At 42.0% G+C, this 15,602-nt stretch overlaps 1 protein-coding gene across 1 annotated transcript in view; it reads right to left on the bottom strand.

Moving 5' to 3' along the window:
* ATP6V1B1 (ATPase H+ transporting V1 subunit B1) overlaps positions 1-15,602 on the bottom strand; it is a 145,191-nt gene that overhangs the window by 35,302 nt on the left and 94,287 nt on the right. Inside the window, exons 5-8 of the mRNA XM_073611041.1 lie at positions 8,310-8,387; positions 7,007-7,146; positions 5,035-5,136; positions 4,452-4,549 (exon numbers count right to left, since the gene is read on the bottom strand). Of these exons, the coding sequence (XP_073467142.1) occupies positions 4,452-4,549; positions 5,035-5,136; positions 7,007-7,146; positions 8,310-8,387 (418 nt within the window). The remainder of the gene's footprint in view (positions 1-4,451; positions 4,550-5,034; positions 5,137-7,006; positions 7,147-8,309; positions 8,388-15,602) is intronic.

The raw sequence follows: 15,602 nt of genomic DNA on the forward strand, positions 1-15,602 counted from the left end.
GGTGACGATTATTAGATCGGAACATACCTATTACCTGGCCACTTAGTCAAAATATTAGCCAAGATGAGCAACTGGTAACTACTTTATGAGCATTTCTAGTCTGTACAAGAAGAAAATCATCACTGAAGCCAAAGTTTTTAACTGCTGAATATACTAGGCTCCTTTAAGACATCCCAATAGGGCCTGCTCTATCCGAGTTGAGGATACTGTGAAAAGGAGCCCTCGGATTTCTCCCAATGTCCAGACGAAGCTACGCAATCGCACAGCGAAACGTGTTGACGTCATCACCGCCCAGACGCCACTTTCACATCCTCCACTGTGTTGGCGAGCACACGAGAAGGAAATGACATTGCCTGGAGGGTAGTAAGTGTGACTCTCTAATTGCTGGGTAACTGACCCATCTACGGAGCGAATGGAACCTGGAAAGGGACGGTGACAGCTTTTGGTAACATTGACCAAATCCAGTCCTCCATTGCACCACACTCACTGGCAGTCCCAGCCAGGACAAGCAGGCAACTATCTCATATTCCATGAGGAGACGCCAGTTGATGGACACGGACTGAGGATCCCTTGGGAGTGGCAAAGTACCGGCCACACCTAGAGTATGCTGTCCAGTTCTGGGCACCAGTCCTCAGGAAGGATGTACTGGAAATGGAGCGAGTTCAAAGAAGGGCAACAAAGCTAATAAAGGGTCTGGAGGATATTAGTTATGAGGAAAGATTGCGAGCACTGAACTTATTCTCTCTGGAGAAGAGACGCTTGAGAGGGGATATGATTTCAATTTACAAATACCATACTGGTGACCCCACAATAGGGATAAAACTTTTTAGTGGAAGAGAGTTTAACAAGACTCATGGCCACTCATTAAAATTAGAAGAAAAGAGGTTTAACCTTATACTACGTAGAGGGTTCTTTACTGTAAAAGTGGCAAGGATGTGGCATTCCCTTCCACAGGCCGTGGTCTCAGCGGAGAGCATCGATAGTTTCAAGAAACTATTAGATAAGCACCTGAACGACCACAACATACAGGCATATGCAATGTAATACTGACATATAATCTCACACATAGGTTGGACTTGATGGACTTGTGTCTTTTTTTGACCTCCTTCCCTGAGGACTGGTGCCTAGAACTGGACAGCATACTCCAGGTGCGGCCGGACCAGAGTCTTGTAGAGTGGGAGAATTATCGTTTTATCTCTGGAGTTGATCCCCTTTTTAATGCATGCCAATATTCTGTTTGCTTTGTTAGCAGCAGCTTGGTATTGCATACCATTGCTGAGCCTATCATCTACTATGACCCCCAGGTCCTTTTCCATCCTAGATTCCCCCAGAGGTTCTCCCCCCAGTGTATAGATTGCATTCATATTTTTGCCACCCAAATGCATCATTTTACACTTTTCTACATTAAACCTCATTTGCCATGTAGTTGCCCACCCCATTAATTTGTTCAGATCTTTTTGTAAGGTTTCCACATCCTGCGGAGAAGTTATTGCCCTGCTTAGCTTAGTATATGTTTGTATGTTTTGACATATGCCGGCTTGCTTCCAAGCAATGCTGAGCGATTTAATGTCCCCTACTACTCTGGCTGTGATTGCAGCAATGTGATTTTAGACTATATACTATACTATACTATATAGACTATATATATATATATATATATATATATATATATATATATATATATATATACTATATATATACTATATATAGACTGTATACTTCTCATTTGATACCTAGGGTGGCTCTATATGACATTTTGTTTTTCAGAATAGTAAAATAAAAAAAAAAAATAATAGGCAAGAGAAGTGAAAATTGTAGGGTTCTCAAGTGTGCCCCCTTACATTGGAGGTCAGTGGAAAGTGCCCTCTTACACTGGTGGTTAACGAAGAGGGCCCGTTAAAATGGTGGTCAGTGGTAGAAGGACCCCATTATGTTGATTACATTGGTGGGTAATGGGAAGAATTCCCTTACAGTATTAGTTAGCAGAATGTCCCTTACATTGGTGATTAGTGGGAAGAATGCTCCTTACATTGGAGGTCAGTGAGAAGAATGCTCCTTACATTGGAGGTCAGTGAAAAGAATGCTCCTTACTTTGATGGTCAATGGGAAGAATGCTTCTTGCATTGGTGGTCAGTGGAAAGAATGCTCCTTACATTGGTGGTCAGTGGGAAGAATGTTCCTTACATTGGTGGTCAGTGGGAAAAATGCTCCTTACATTGATCAGTGGAAAGAATGCGCCTTACATTGGTGGTCAGTGGAAATAATGCTCCTTACATTGGTGGTCAGTGGAAATAATGCTCCTTACATTGGTGGTCAGTGGGAAGAATGCTCCTTACATTGGAGGTCAGTGGAAAAAATGCTCCTTACATTGATGATCATTGGGAAGAATGCTCCTTACATTGGTGATCAGTGGGAAAAATGCTCCTTACATTGGTGGTGAGTGGAAAGAATGCTCCTTACATTGGTGGTCAATGGGAAAAATGCCAAAAAATAAACTCAGCGCTCGTTCGAGGAGAGACCCTGGAAGTGTACACAGATCAAATAAATGTGATTAAAAGAGTCTCTCAATAGGAGGGACAAAGTCCATAGCAACAGTCTCTAAGATGAAGAGGGAGAGGAATCCATGTACCAGCACTAAGGGCAGCCAGTGTGAAGAGCTAGAAGCAGTCTCTGCAATGCAACAAAGGAAAAGAAACACAGCGCCTCTAAGTGCAGTATTGGTAAACCATTTAATGATAAGTCAAAAGTGAAACTACTCACAAAGGGAGCATAAACACAAGCATGATAGTAATCCTGGAGCAAAATCCGGGGTGGTTTTCTCCTAAACGTCCGTGTCTCTGAAGTACAGCTGACAGCTCGTGCAGGTGGATTCCAGCATTCGCAGCCTATGAGAACAGCAGGGAACATAGGGGCGATCTGTGATGACCTCACTTACAGGATGGCCTGAGGAAGGAGCAAGCATGCTCCGAACGTGAAGCCACCTCCTCTCACCCTGCACCCGGAAGTGACGTGATCTCAGATCGCCCCTATGTTCCCTGCTGTTCTCATAGGCTGCGAATGCTGGAATCCACCTGCACGAGCTGTCAGCTGCACTTCAGAGACACGGACGTTAAGGAGAAAACCACCCCTGGATTTTGCTCCAGGATTACTATCATGCTTGTGTTTATGCTCCCTTTGTGAGTAGTTTCACTTTTGACTTATCATTAAATGGTTTACCAATAGTGCACTTAGAGGGCCTGTGTTACTTTTCCTTTAAGGGAAAAAATGCTACTTACATTGGTGATCAGTTGGGAAGAATGTCCCTTACATTGGTGATCAGTGGGAAGAATGCTCCTTACATTGGTGATCAGTGAGAATAATGCTCCTTACATTGGTGATCAGTGAGAAGAATGTTCCTTACATTGGTAATCAGTGGGAAGAATGTCTCTAACATTGGCTGTGAGTGGGAAGAATGCTGCCTAAAGTATTATTCAGTGGGTTGGATGCTCCCTACATTGGTGGTAATGGAAAATATGCTGCTTACAGTCTTGGTCAGTGAGAAAAAAACTTTTTACACTGGTGGTCTATGAGAAGTATGCCGCTTACGGTATTGGTCAGTGGAGAGAATGCCCCATTAAATTGGTGGTTAGTAGGAAGAATGTTACTTACAGTATTGGTCAGTTGAAATAATTAATTCTTAAAGTATTGGTCGGTGAAAAGAATGCCACCCCCCCCCCCCTTCCTTCCTTAGAGATTGCTATAAAGGCAATCAGTATCATTGGTTACTTTTTCTAAATACAGAAATTACTCATTGTTCAAGGTACACCTAGTAGCCTTTAAAAGAACTCCAAAAAAGCTGCTCTTGTGCAAATACAAAGGAGGTGGAAATAAAGAGTAGAGTCCTCAGTCCCAATTTGAAAGGCTTAGGTGCTTCTATTGTGGATTATGAGGATGAATTGCTGCACAGCGCCTGCAGTTATGAGGGGTCAGTGAGGGCTTTCTTTAAAGCCTATTATTTATTAAAATTTACATAGCCTGGATACAGTTACACTTTAAACCCCCTTGCTCGGGACTGTGGTGTTTTCATATTTAGTGTCAGTGTGGGATTTTGGTAAAGAAAATATGAATTTCAAAGGACTATGTTTTTTATATACAGTATATACAGGCATACCCCACTTTTAAGTACATAATGGGGTTTATTTACTAAAGCTAGAAAGTGCAAAATCAGGCTCACTTCTGCATAGAAACCAATGAGCTTCTAACCCCAGCTTGTTCAATGAAGCTTTGGTAATAAAACCTGGAAGCTCATTGGTTTCTATGCAGAAGTGAGCCTGATTTTGCACTTTCTAGCTTTAGTAAATAAACCCCATTCTGTACTTAAAAGTGGGGTATGCCTGTATACCCAAAGAGCCTATGGGAGTTCTTCGTTTAGGGCAATCCCCCAGTGTGTATGAATGTGTCAATGTACTTACGTTGGGTCGTTGGCCAGATTGAGGAAGAGGCATACGTTGTCCATTGAGCCGTTTTCCTCAAAGTCTGATTTAAAGAACCTGGCAGTCTCCATATTGACCTGTCAGGAGACAAGATGGCTGACATTCATTGCAGTCCCTGTTCACATTGTCTCTATATAACAGGGACATGCAATTAGCGGACCTCCAGCTGTTGCAGAACTACAAGTCCCATGAGGCATAGCAAGACTCTGACAGCCACAAGCATGACACCCAGAGGCAGAGGCATGATGGGACTTGTAGTTTTGCAACAGCTGGAGGTCCGCTAATTGCATACCCCTGCTATATAAAATGAATCTTACCAGTGACAATGGTGCTTTCCCATAGATCATAGTATGCATCAATGGATCTTTTTATAAACAATCCCTTGGTAGTCAGAATGTCTTACCATCATATAATATCTTTATTTAGCTTTAATGCCCCGAGTAAACATCAGAGAGTGGAATTTGAATCCCATTGGGGGACCAGGAGAAGGAGGCTAATGTTCATTTAAAAGTTGAAAAAAAGCCAAAAAAAAGCTCTAAATGTGAAGAACATTGCAACTTACGCCCATAGCAGCAAAGACAATTGCAAAGTTGTCATCATGGTAGTCCATCACATCTTTAGACTTCTTCACCAGGCCGGCCTGTCTGCAGATCTGAGCGGCTATCTGGAAGAGGGGGCAGAACACATAGTCAACCACAACATCATAATATACAAAGGAGAAGGGAGGTCAAAGAAGAAGTTCTCTTTAATTGACTAATCTATTGGACAAGTACACAACGATACTGTCTTATGACATCACTGACTTCTGCAAAGAAGAAAATGGAGTATGAACATGGATGTCAACAGATTCACATCCATGAACCCCCCCCCCCCCCCTCTTTTTCCCAGCAGCATGTACTTTTCTTTCCATGTCTCCACGAGTGAGGATAGAAAGTTTTGTGTAAGTTCCAAATTGCCTTGGTTAAAACCTACAAAGGTCCCCCCTCCTGCATGATATCACTGGACCAATCACCAAGCAGCTCTGCTGTCATTTATGGCAAATTAAATGCTCCGCCATACCTAGGAGTGCCATGTTTTACCTTTGGCTCCTGAAAGTTGAACAGAGTGACAGGAGAGTGAAGGAAAGGTATTATACCATGGAAATTTAAATAAGTAATAAGCTTTAAAAAGTCCTCACTGACCCCTCATAGCTGCAGGCACTATGAAGCAATTCATCCTCATAATCCACAATAGAAGAAGTTGAGTCTTTCAAATTGGGACTGAAGATTTTACTCTTTATTCCCCCCTTCTTTTTAATTAGAGCCTTTCTTAACCAGGGTTCCATGGAATGGAACAATGAGCAATTTTTGCATCTAGGAAAAAAAGTAATGATACCAATTGCCTTTTTAGCTATCTCTAAGAAAGGAGGGGAGTATACATTCTGCTCACTGGCCAATACTTTGAGGAGAATTCTTTCCACTAATCAATACTGCAAGCAGCATTCTTCCTACTGACCACAAATTTAATTAGGGCATTCTCTCCACTGACCCATAATGTAAAGCTAGATTTGAAGCAAATCTGTCATATTACCCTGCTTTAAGCTATTGAACTCTGTAAACAACAAGATTTCTATCAACAAAGCAGTTAAGGGGATATCTTGGTAAACTTTTGAAAAGAAGCTTAAAGCATATCCCCAGCTTATTTATTTTTCTATTTTTATATTAACAGTATTATATATACTGTATATATTTGTTTTTAATAGCAAACCCAAATATTTCAAAAATAAAAAGTTGCTGCTCCTTAAGCAATATGCACATCGCTGCCAACTCTGCAAAAACACCTCCTCACCACTTTGTTAATTGAATTGGCCAGAGTCATTCAACCAACTTCCTGTAAACTCAGCCTGTCACGAAACATCCAAGTGGGAGTTATCTATTCCAGTGGTTCTCAACCCTGTCCTCAAGTACCCCCAACAGGTCATGTTTTGGAAATTTCTCTTAGCTAAAATAGCTGTTCAAAATACCAAGCCATTGACTCTAAATTAAAGCACTGTGCAAGATAAAGGAAAACCTGCAAACATGGCCTGTTAGGGGTACTTGAGGACAGGGTTGAGAACCACTGAACTATTCGACTGGACACAATATACAATACTACAGAAAGCTGGGATGGCATCATCACATCAATGTTGCTCTCTGCAATAGTGAAGGCCACCAGATGCCACCACAGGGAGAAGAAAAAGAAGACTTAAGCATATCATGTGAGTGGCCATAAAACCACAAAAGGTAGAAAATGTATTAAGATGAAGGGTTTTATATTTTTGAATGTGGCTTTATAAATAAAGAGAAGGTTCACAAATCACTATGCATTCATTTGATGATCTAAGGTTTGGAATCCAACCCGTATGATCCTGTTCCTGACCAAGGTCACCACACCTGCTGATGACCTGCCATGTTGACCACCGTGGTGAACAATATTCTGAACTCTAGAATACCTAGGCGTCACCATGCTGCATTCTTCATATTTAAAGCCTCCAACGTTAGCTTCCACAACATTACCTCATTGTGGGGGAGACCCGCCGCAGAGAAGATCGGGATTTTCTGCCCTCGGGCAATGCTGTTCATGACGTCTATTGGTGAGATTCCAGTCTGGATCATTTCCTCGGGGTAGGTCCGACCGTACGGGTTGATTGGTTGGCCTTAAGTATTATGAAAAGATTAAGATTTCTTTAGTGGCTAAAACTCCCATTGGACAGGGATGAGGGATGATGGTGGGCAGCTAAGCAAGGTTTGGCCTTGAAACTAGGAAAATCAATAACTTACCAGCAGATGAAACCATTTTCAGGAGTACAGAAAAGGTAATACAATAACATTTTATTATAATTACACACCCACACTCACTTAGGTTGAACTGGATGGACTGGTGTCTTTATTCAACCTTACTAACTATGTAACTAACTATGTAACTATGTAACATCTTTTGGCAGACCTAATACTGTTCAGTTTTAAATGGGTGACAGGTTCACTTTAAGCCTTAAGTTCACTTTAGGTCCTTAGGGCCAATCGCCATTTACACAGTCTAAATGTCCATGCACAAGCCCCATAGTTCCTCACTCCCTGACATTTGGTCAAAAATGAGGGAACCGATGTACATACTTCGATTATCTGACTGGCCAGGATTGTCACCCACCATCAATGTAATAACGGTTTCCTATTGGTTCCCTTCTTTACTGAGCAGAGGTCCAATGGAGTGTGGCTGAGCCTGTATGCTGTTAGAGTTTTCTAGTGAACTAGCGAGAGGACTGATCTTCCAATTCATGTTAAGAGCCTGAAGAAAATGAATGTCCGACCCTTTGAAAGGGATTGGATTTGGTAGATCTCCATACTCACTAATGTTTAGCTGTCTTATTCATTTAGATTCATAGCAACTCAGAGCTTCCGAGCATCCCAGCCAGCACTGCAACTAACCCTGTATGCTTAACATAGTCTTCAAAAATCCCAGACTGTCTCCCCAGTTAAAAACTGAGAGTTGTTTAAAGTTTGTATTAACAGTTATGTCATTATATACAATATTGGGAAGGTCATTAATATTGCTACTACTACTAGTAGACGTACTTTATGTTAGGGTCAATGACAATACGAAGGCTGCTGGGGACCCATCATAAGTTTGTTAGGGGCCCCATGATCTGTAGTTACGCCCTTGTAGACAGCGATACCATTACTGGGCTTGAAGCTCCTATTACATCGCCACGCTTACTCTTGTCTTTTGTATAAGTGGTAAGCTATTCAGGAAGCCACACTGTGTTCTGTATTTTGTCCCGACATCATGTTATCCCCAAAAAACAGAGATAATTTATCTTACCGTTGATATCTAAAAAGTCCTCAGCCATCACAGTTGGGCCCTTATCGATGGGTTTTCCAGAACCATTAAACACTCGGCCTGCACCGGATAAGATAATGCTTTAGTTATAAGTATACTTTTCTTTTTCTCACGTCTATACTGATCTCACCTGGTAGTAGAAATTTGCAGACAACAAGGTAAGAAAACATGATATTTTTTTACAGTGTACTTCCTGCCGCTGAATTACCGTTCGCGTGGCTTCCAGGGGATTTTGTGATTATTTAGTTCTCACACTAAAAAACATAATGGAAACATCCAACACAGCGCTATATAGGGTCTGTGTGTCAACATGGTTTGAGCTTGTGTTGAAAGGTTAATAAAGCTTGCTTGGTGGGGCATTTTGCTTGCTCTTGACATCAGTTTGAGACACAACTGAGATCATTTGGAGTACATTGACTGGTGTGGACATGCCAATGGACAGGTAACTTCCTCCTGACCTTCAGTTGACCTACTCCTGATCTGTACTTGACCTCTTCCTGAGCTACAGGTGGGTTCCTCCTGACTTGCACTTGACATTCTCCTGAGCTACAGGTGACTTCCGCCTGACCTGCGGTTTACTTTCTCTTGACCTACAGTTGATTTCCTCCTTGCATGCACTTGACTTTCTCCTGAGGTACAGTTGACTTCCTCCTGATCTGTAATTGACCTCTTCCTGAGCTACAGCTGACTCCCTTCTGACCTGCACTTGACCTTCTCCTGAACTACAGTTGACTTCCTCCTTACCTGCACTTGACCTGCTCCTGAGCTATAGTTGACTTTCTCCTAACCTGTAGTTTACTTTCTCTTGACCTACAGTTCACTTCCTCCTGTCCTGACCTGTAGTTTACTTTCTCTGGACCTACAGTTGGCTTCCTCCTTACCTGCACTTGATCTCCTCCTGACCTACAGTTGACTTCCTCTCGACCTGCAGTTTACTTTCTCTTGAACTACAGTTGTCTTCCTCCTTACCTGCACTTGACCTGCTCCTGACCTACAGTTGACTTCCTCCTAACCTGCAATTTACTTTCTCTTGACCTACGGTTGACTTCCACCTGACCTTCACCTGACCTCCTCCTGAGCTACAGTTGACGTCCTCCTGACCTGCACTTGACCGTGCTCCTGACCTACATTTCCTGCATTCCATCATAGTTGAGTTGTGCTCTTCTGTGCGCTGAAGGTCCAAAATAAATGAAGGAATGTGGCAGCTTGACATTGCCAAAACAGTGCAGCCCAACAGAATCAACCGCTCTTACAGTAATAGACCCCTTGGGTGCTACAGTGGTGTGGGCGCAGCTGGTGGCAAGGGCCTGCAGGGCTTGGGTGTCAGTTCCACAGCTAAGTTTTGCTCTGTGTATCAGGAACACCAACAGCAGCTCCTGTATGTGTATTGTTTCACCTATTTGTTATTGTATTGAACTGTGTCTGGTTACTGTTGCATGCTGACATCTAGTGGCAGTTTAGGGCGATTACAACTTGTTTACTTATGTGATTTAGTATTGACCTCTGTCCTCCCCTCCTGTTTAGTACTAGTTAGTTCAACCCTTTATAGACCCTCTATAGTTCTTCCATGTTCCGCCAGTGTCAGTGTTAGTTCTTCACAGAGACAGGGCTTAGGAAAGTTATTGTCGTCCTACTCCTCAAAAAAATAGAAAAAACATCCTCTCTACTGCAGTTATCTGAAGTAAAATTACATCAGATTCATATTCTGTGTCTTACTGAGGAATTAAGCTGTCTGTGGATGGTGCCAAGTCAGCAAGTGACCAGACTGGGCCTATGGTGGGTATGTCAATGCAGCATTTGAAACACACCAGTCTCTTATGAAGCTTGCAAACAGCGAATGTAGGCTTCATTCACATGTTAGTGCTTATATGCAAATCCAAGTGTTGTCCTTTGGTCTGCACATAACATCAGGTCCTCTAACCTTCCAAACGAACCTCCATGCCACCCCAGAAGCATGTGCACCACCCAATCATAAGGCAGGCTTTCTCCAACAGAAGCCCCTCCCTCACAGCTACACATCATTAAACCATGATGAGGAACCTCAACCACTCCTATTACAGAAATAAGGATAACAGAAAGTAGCTGCACAGGAGGAACACTAGGATAAAAAGTAGGGACCCTCAGAGGGTTAAATCCAAAATGTTTACGTTTGGCCGGAGTCTGCCATCCAATGTTCGGTATTTCCCTGTGAATGCCCGCTCTGGTGGTTAATGTCAGGTCCATTTCCCGGCACTTGGGGACAATCGGCGCGATTCTCCTTGTCACTGCTCATCACATTCACATCCCTATCGGGAGGGGAACTCGCTGACCATGAAAGGTCAATAATCTTGTCAGCCACTTCAGCGTTTTACGCTGTTCCGTGTTATTTGTGCTCCTGTCTCATGTATCACTGATTCTGAGAGGCAGCGGGAACAATCATTTAAAGGGATCCAGGTAAGAATATAGATCAGCCTGCCCGGGGGCGCCCTCTCCGCTCACCCATGCCATGCGTCACCGCCGTCCAGGGCACGAGACGCCAACTCTGCCGCTACTCTAAGGATTTCGAGAAGACGTATAGGCATTTTCAGTGGGTTGATCTCATATAGACCGTTCAGTAAGTTTTACAAGTCACCATGAATAAATTCCATCCCACAAGAGATACAGTATGGGCAAGATACGTTTTCCGAAAAAGCTGTATCTTTTCTCATTAAAAAAGATCCAGCTCAGAGAATTAATTTGCCTAGGCTGAGATGATGTCATCAGTCTACTGCAGGCAAGGGAAAGCATTTCCTCAGTCTCCTCTCTTCCCCAATTGGGGAAAGATCAGCTCCACTGTGTCTGGTCAGTATTGTTCTGCTGTATGATGACACCTAGTGGTAGTTTAGGGCCACTGCAACTTGTTTACTTATGTGATTTGGTATCTCCCTCTGTCGCCCCCTCCTGTTTAGTGCTAATTAGTCCACCCTTGCTAGTTACCTACTTGTTATTGTGTTGAACTGTGTCTGGTTACTATCATTCTGACATATGATGACATCTAGTGGTAGTTTAGGGCCACTACAACTTGTTGACTTATGTGATTTGGTATCTCCCTCTGTCCTCCCCTCTTGTTTGGTGCTATTTAGTCCACCATTGCTGATCTCCTATTTGTCATTACATTAAATATTGTCCAGTTACTATCATTCTGATATATACTGACATCTAGTGGTAGTTTAAGGTCACTACAACCTGTTCACTTATGTGATTTGATATCTGCCATCCTGGATAGTTACCTATTTGTTATTGCATTGAACTGTGTCTGGTTACTATCATTCTGATGTATACTGACATCTAGTGGTAATTTAGGGCCACTACAACATTGTTTGCTTAGGTGATTTGGTACCACCCTCTGTACCCCCCTCCTGTTTAGTGCTAATAACTCCACCCTTTGCTAGTCACCTATTTATAATTGCATTGAACTGTGTCTGGTTACTATCATTCTGATCTATGCTGACATCTAGTGGTTGTTTATGGCCACTACAACTTGTTCACTTATGTGATTTGGTCTCTCCCTCTGTCCTCCCCTCTTGTTTGGTGCTATTTAGTCCACCACTGCTGACCTCCGGTTTGTTATTACATTAAATATTGTCCAGTTACTATCATTCTGATGTATGCTGACATCTAGTGGTAGTTTAGAGCCACTACAACTTGTTTACTTATGTGATTTGGTATCTGTCTCTGTCCTCCCCTCTCGTTTAGTGCTAGTTAGCCCATCCCTGGATCGTTACCTATATGTTATTGCACTGACCTGTGTCTGGTTACTATCATTCAGATGTATGCTGACATCTGGTGGTAGTTTAGGGCCACTACAACCTGTTTACTTATTAGTATTATTATTATTATACAGGATTTATATAGCGCCAACAGTTTATGCTTTACAATATAAAAAGGAGACAATACAGTTATAATACAATATAATACAAGAGGATTAAGAGGGCCCTGCTCAGAAGAGCTTACACTCTAGTAATTAAGAGGGCCCTTATGTGATTTGGTATCACCCTCTGTCTTCCCATCCTGTTTAGTGCTAGTTAGCCCACCCTTGCTGGTTACCTATTTCTTTTTACACTGAACTGTGTCTGGTTACTATCATTCTGATGTATGATGACATCTAGTGGTAGTTTAGAGCCACTACAACTTGTTCACTTATGTGATTTGATATCTGTCTCTGTCCTCCCCTCTCGTTTAGTGCTAGTTAGCCCATCCCTGGATCGTTACCTATTTGTTATTGCACTGAGCTGTGTCTGGTTACTATCATTCAAATGTATGCTGACATCTGGTGGTAGTTTAGGGCTACTACAACCTGTTTACTTATTATTATTATTATTATACAGGATTTATATAGCGCCAACAGTTAACACAGCGCTTTACAATATAAAAAGGAGACACAACAGTTATAATACAATAAAATACAAGAGGTTTAAGAGGGCCCTGCTCAGAAGAGCTTACACTCTAATAATTAAGAGGGCCCTTATGTGATTTGGTATCACCCTCTGTCTTCCCCTCCTGTTTAGTGCTGGTTAGCCCACCCTTGCTGGTCACCTATCTCTTTTTACACTGAACTGTGTCTGGTTACTATCATTCTGATGTATGATGACATCTAGTGGTAATTTAGGGCCACTACAACATTGTTTACTTAGGTGATTTGGTACCACCCTCTGTACCCCCCCCCCCCCCCCTCCTGTTTAGTGCTAATTACTCCACCCTTTGCTAGTCACCTATTTGTAATTGCATTGATCTGTGTCTGGTTACTATCGATCTGATCTATGCTGACATCTAGTGGTAGTTTAGGGTCACTGTAACTTGTTCATTTACGTTGTTTGGTATCTCCCTCTGTCCTCCCCTTTTGTTTAGCGCTACATCAGATCGCTAGTCCGGCCTTCCTAGTCCCCTATTTGTTATATCACTGAGCTGTGTTTGATTACTATAATTCTGATCTATGCTGACATCTAGTGGCAGTTCAGGACCACTACAATTTGTTCATTTGTGTCATTTGGTATCTCCCTCTGTCCCCCCTCCTGTTGTGTGCTAGTTAGTCCACCCTTTGCTAGACCCTTCCTGTTTCTTCCGTGTTGCCTCAGTCAATGTTAGTTCTTTGCAGAGAGACAGGGCCTAGCAAAGACATTCTTTTCTTACACATCGAAAGACTGGGAAATCTTCCTCTGTGCTGCACTTTATAAAACTGCATTGGGTTCAAAACTCTGTGTCTTATTGAGGAGGTAAAGAAGAATTCCAGGCATGGTATATTTTTACATAGTGACGGTGGTCCAGCTTGGACTAATGTCACTATGTATATTCCATACCTGGGAGTTACTGAGAGGCTGCAGCAGAGGCTGACCTGTGTCTAACATTTGTGAACACAGCCAAGAACTGCACATCCCTGAGCCGGCATCTCAGCGCAGGAAGTAGGTGGTGACCCTGGATGATGCCTGAACAAAGATTGTACCATCCTTCTGGAGAGAAAAGCAGATAAAGGGATGGTCAGGCGGAGTACTGTGATCTCTGTGGAAAGTAATAAAAAACCTAGAAGTTTTAAATTGGCCGTATACACTATACAATCGGATTGTAAAATCTCTGTAAAACTTCCTGTAGGGTCACCATACACGTTACAATCTGACCATACAATCTTTGTACAATGGCAGGCCCCTGTGCTACATAGTTGTCAGTAGATCTAAAGAAGATTGCACCTGCTCCCCCCCCCCCAAACAGGTGCGGAGGGTGGGGGGGGGGGTAAAGACAAGCCGGAGCTTCCCCTAATTGGGTGGATCTCCTCTCTAACATGGGAATAGATCAAATACTGAACTCTGGGAAGATATAAAAGAGACACATGAATGCAGCTCTGTGATCATTATTACAACATTAAATATGTTTTTTTTTAAATACCAACAGTGTAAGTATATGAATGTGGCCCAGTATCAGCCTCTTGCTGTCCCTGCACAGCAGGTGTGGGAGAAAGAAGAAGCAGCACAAGGAGCCAATCAGTTCATGTGCTGACAAGAAGCATGCTGATAGGAGGAGAGATCAGGGTGACAGAGAGATGAGCTCATTACTGTGTTGCATCTCCTTTTACTATCCAATCACAGGTTGGGGGGGGGGGGGGGTTCCAGGATGGCTTGGGCTCAGAGGAAGTGGGTTGAATGACACTGGACATCAGACTGAGGACATCTAGTGGTAGAATATATTATTAGACTGAGGACATCTAGTGGTAGATTTTATTATTACACTGAGGACATCTAGTGGTAGAATATATTATGAAAACTGAGGACATCTAGTGGTAGAATATATTATGAGAACTAAGGACATCTAGTGGTAGAATATATTATCAGACTGAGGACATCTAGTGGTAGAATATATTATGAAAACTGAGGACATCTATTAAAGAATATATTATCAGACTGAGGACATCTAGTGGTAGAATATATTATCAGACTGAGGACATCTAGTGGTAGAATATATTATGAGAACTAAGGACATCTAGTGGTAGAATATATTATCAGACTGAGGACATCTAGTGGTAGAATATATTATAAGAACTGAGGACATCTAGTGGTAGAATATATTATCACACTGAGGACATCTAGTGGCAGAAAAATGTACTGCAGGCAAAATCTCTGTAATGGAGGTGAATATTGCAGCAAAAAGCTGTTTTTATTATTTAATCCTTCAGTGGGCTATTCATTTTTATTCTGCTATTTTTGGCCGGAGTTCCGCTTTAACCCAGAAACGTAAAGTGTGACTGCAGCCAAAAAGAACAAAGAAATAAGGGATAGGGGATTTTTGAGGTACATTTGTATGAAAAAGGTAATATGTATATCAAAACCACAAAAAGGGTTATATAAAATTTAATTTATTACAAAAAGTTGATAAAAAATACAGAGTACAGTATAGGACACAGTCTTAGGTATATACACATTTGCCTATTGTTGACAGTGAAGCAAACTGTAGTCACATACAAAGATCACATACAAAGATCACATACAAAGATCACATACAAAGATCACATACAAAGAACTAATACGTCCACAGAATTCGAAATGTTTCGCCGGTGTGGCTTCATCAGGAAAACAGGGGAACGCTTTGTCTAGTGACCATAAAAACACATTTTTTCACAACTATAGGTGTATAGAAAAAGACAAAAAGAAAAATTATGTATAAGTTTTAATATGTAATAATTTTGTTAAACAAAACAGAGGCATTTGCATAGATATGAATGAAAAAGGGAGAAAAAAAAGTCATATCTATGCAAATGCCTCTGTTTTGTTT

This window comes from Aquarana catesbeiana, linkage group LG01, assembly GCF_042186555.1.
Source record: "Aquarana catesbeiana isolate 2022-GZ linkage group LG01, ASM4218655v1, whole genome shotgun sequence".
NCBI classification, from domain to species: domain Eukaryota; kingdom Metazoa; phylum Chordata; class Amphibia; order Anura; family Ranidae; genus Aquarana; species Aquarana catesbeiana.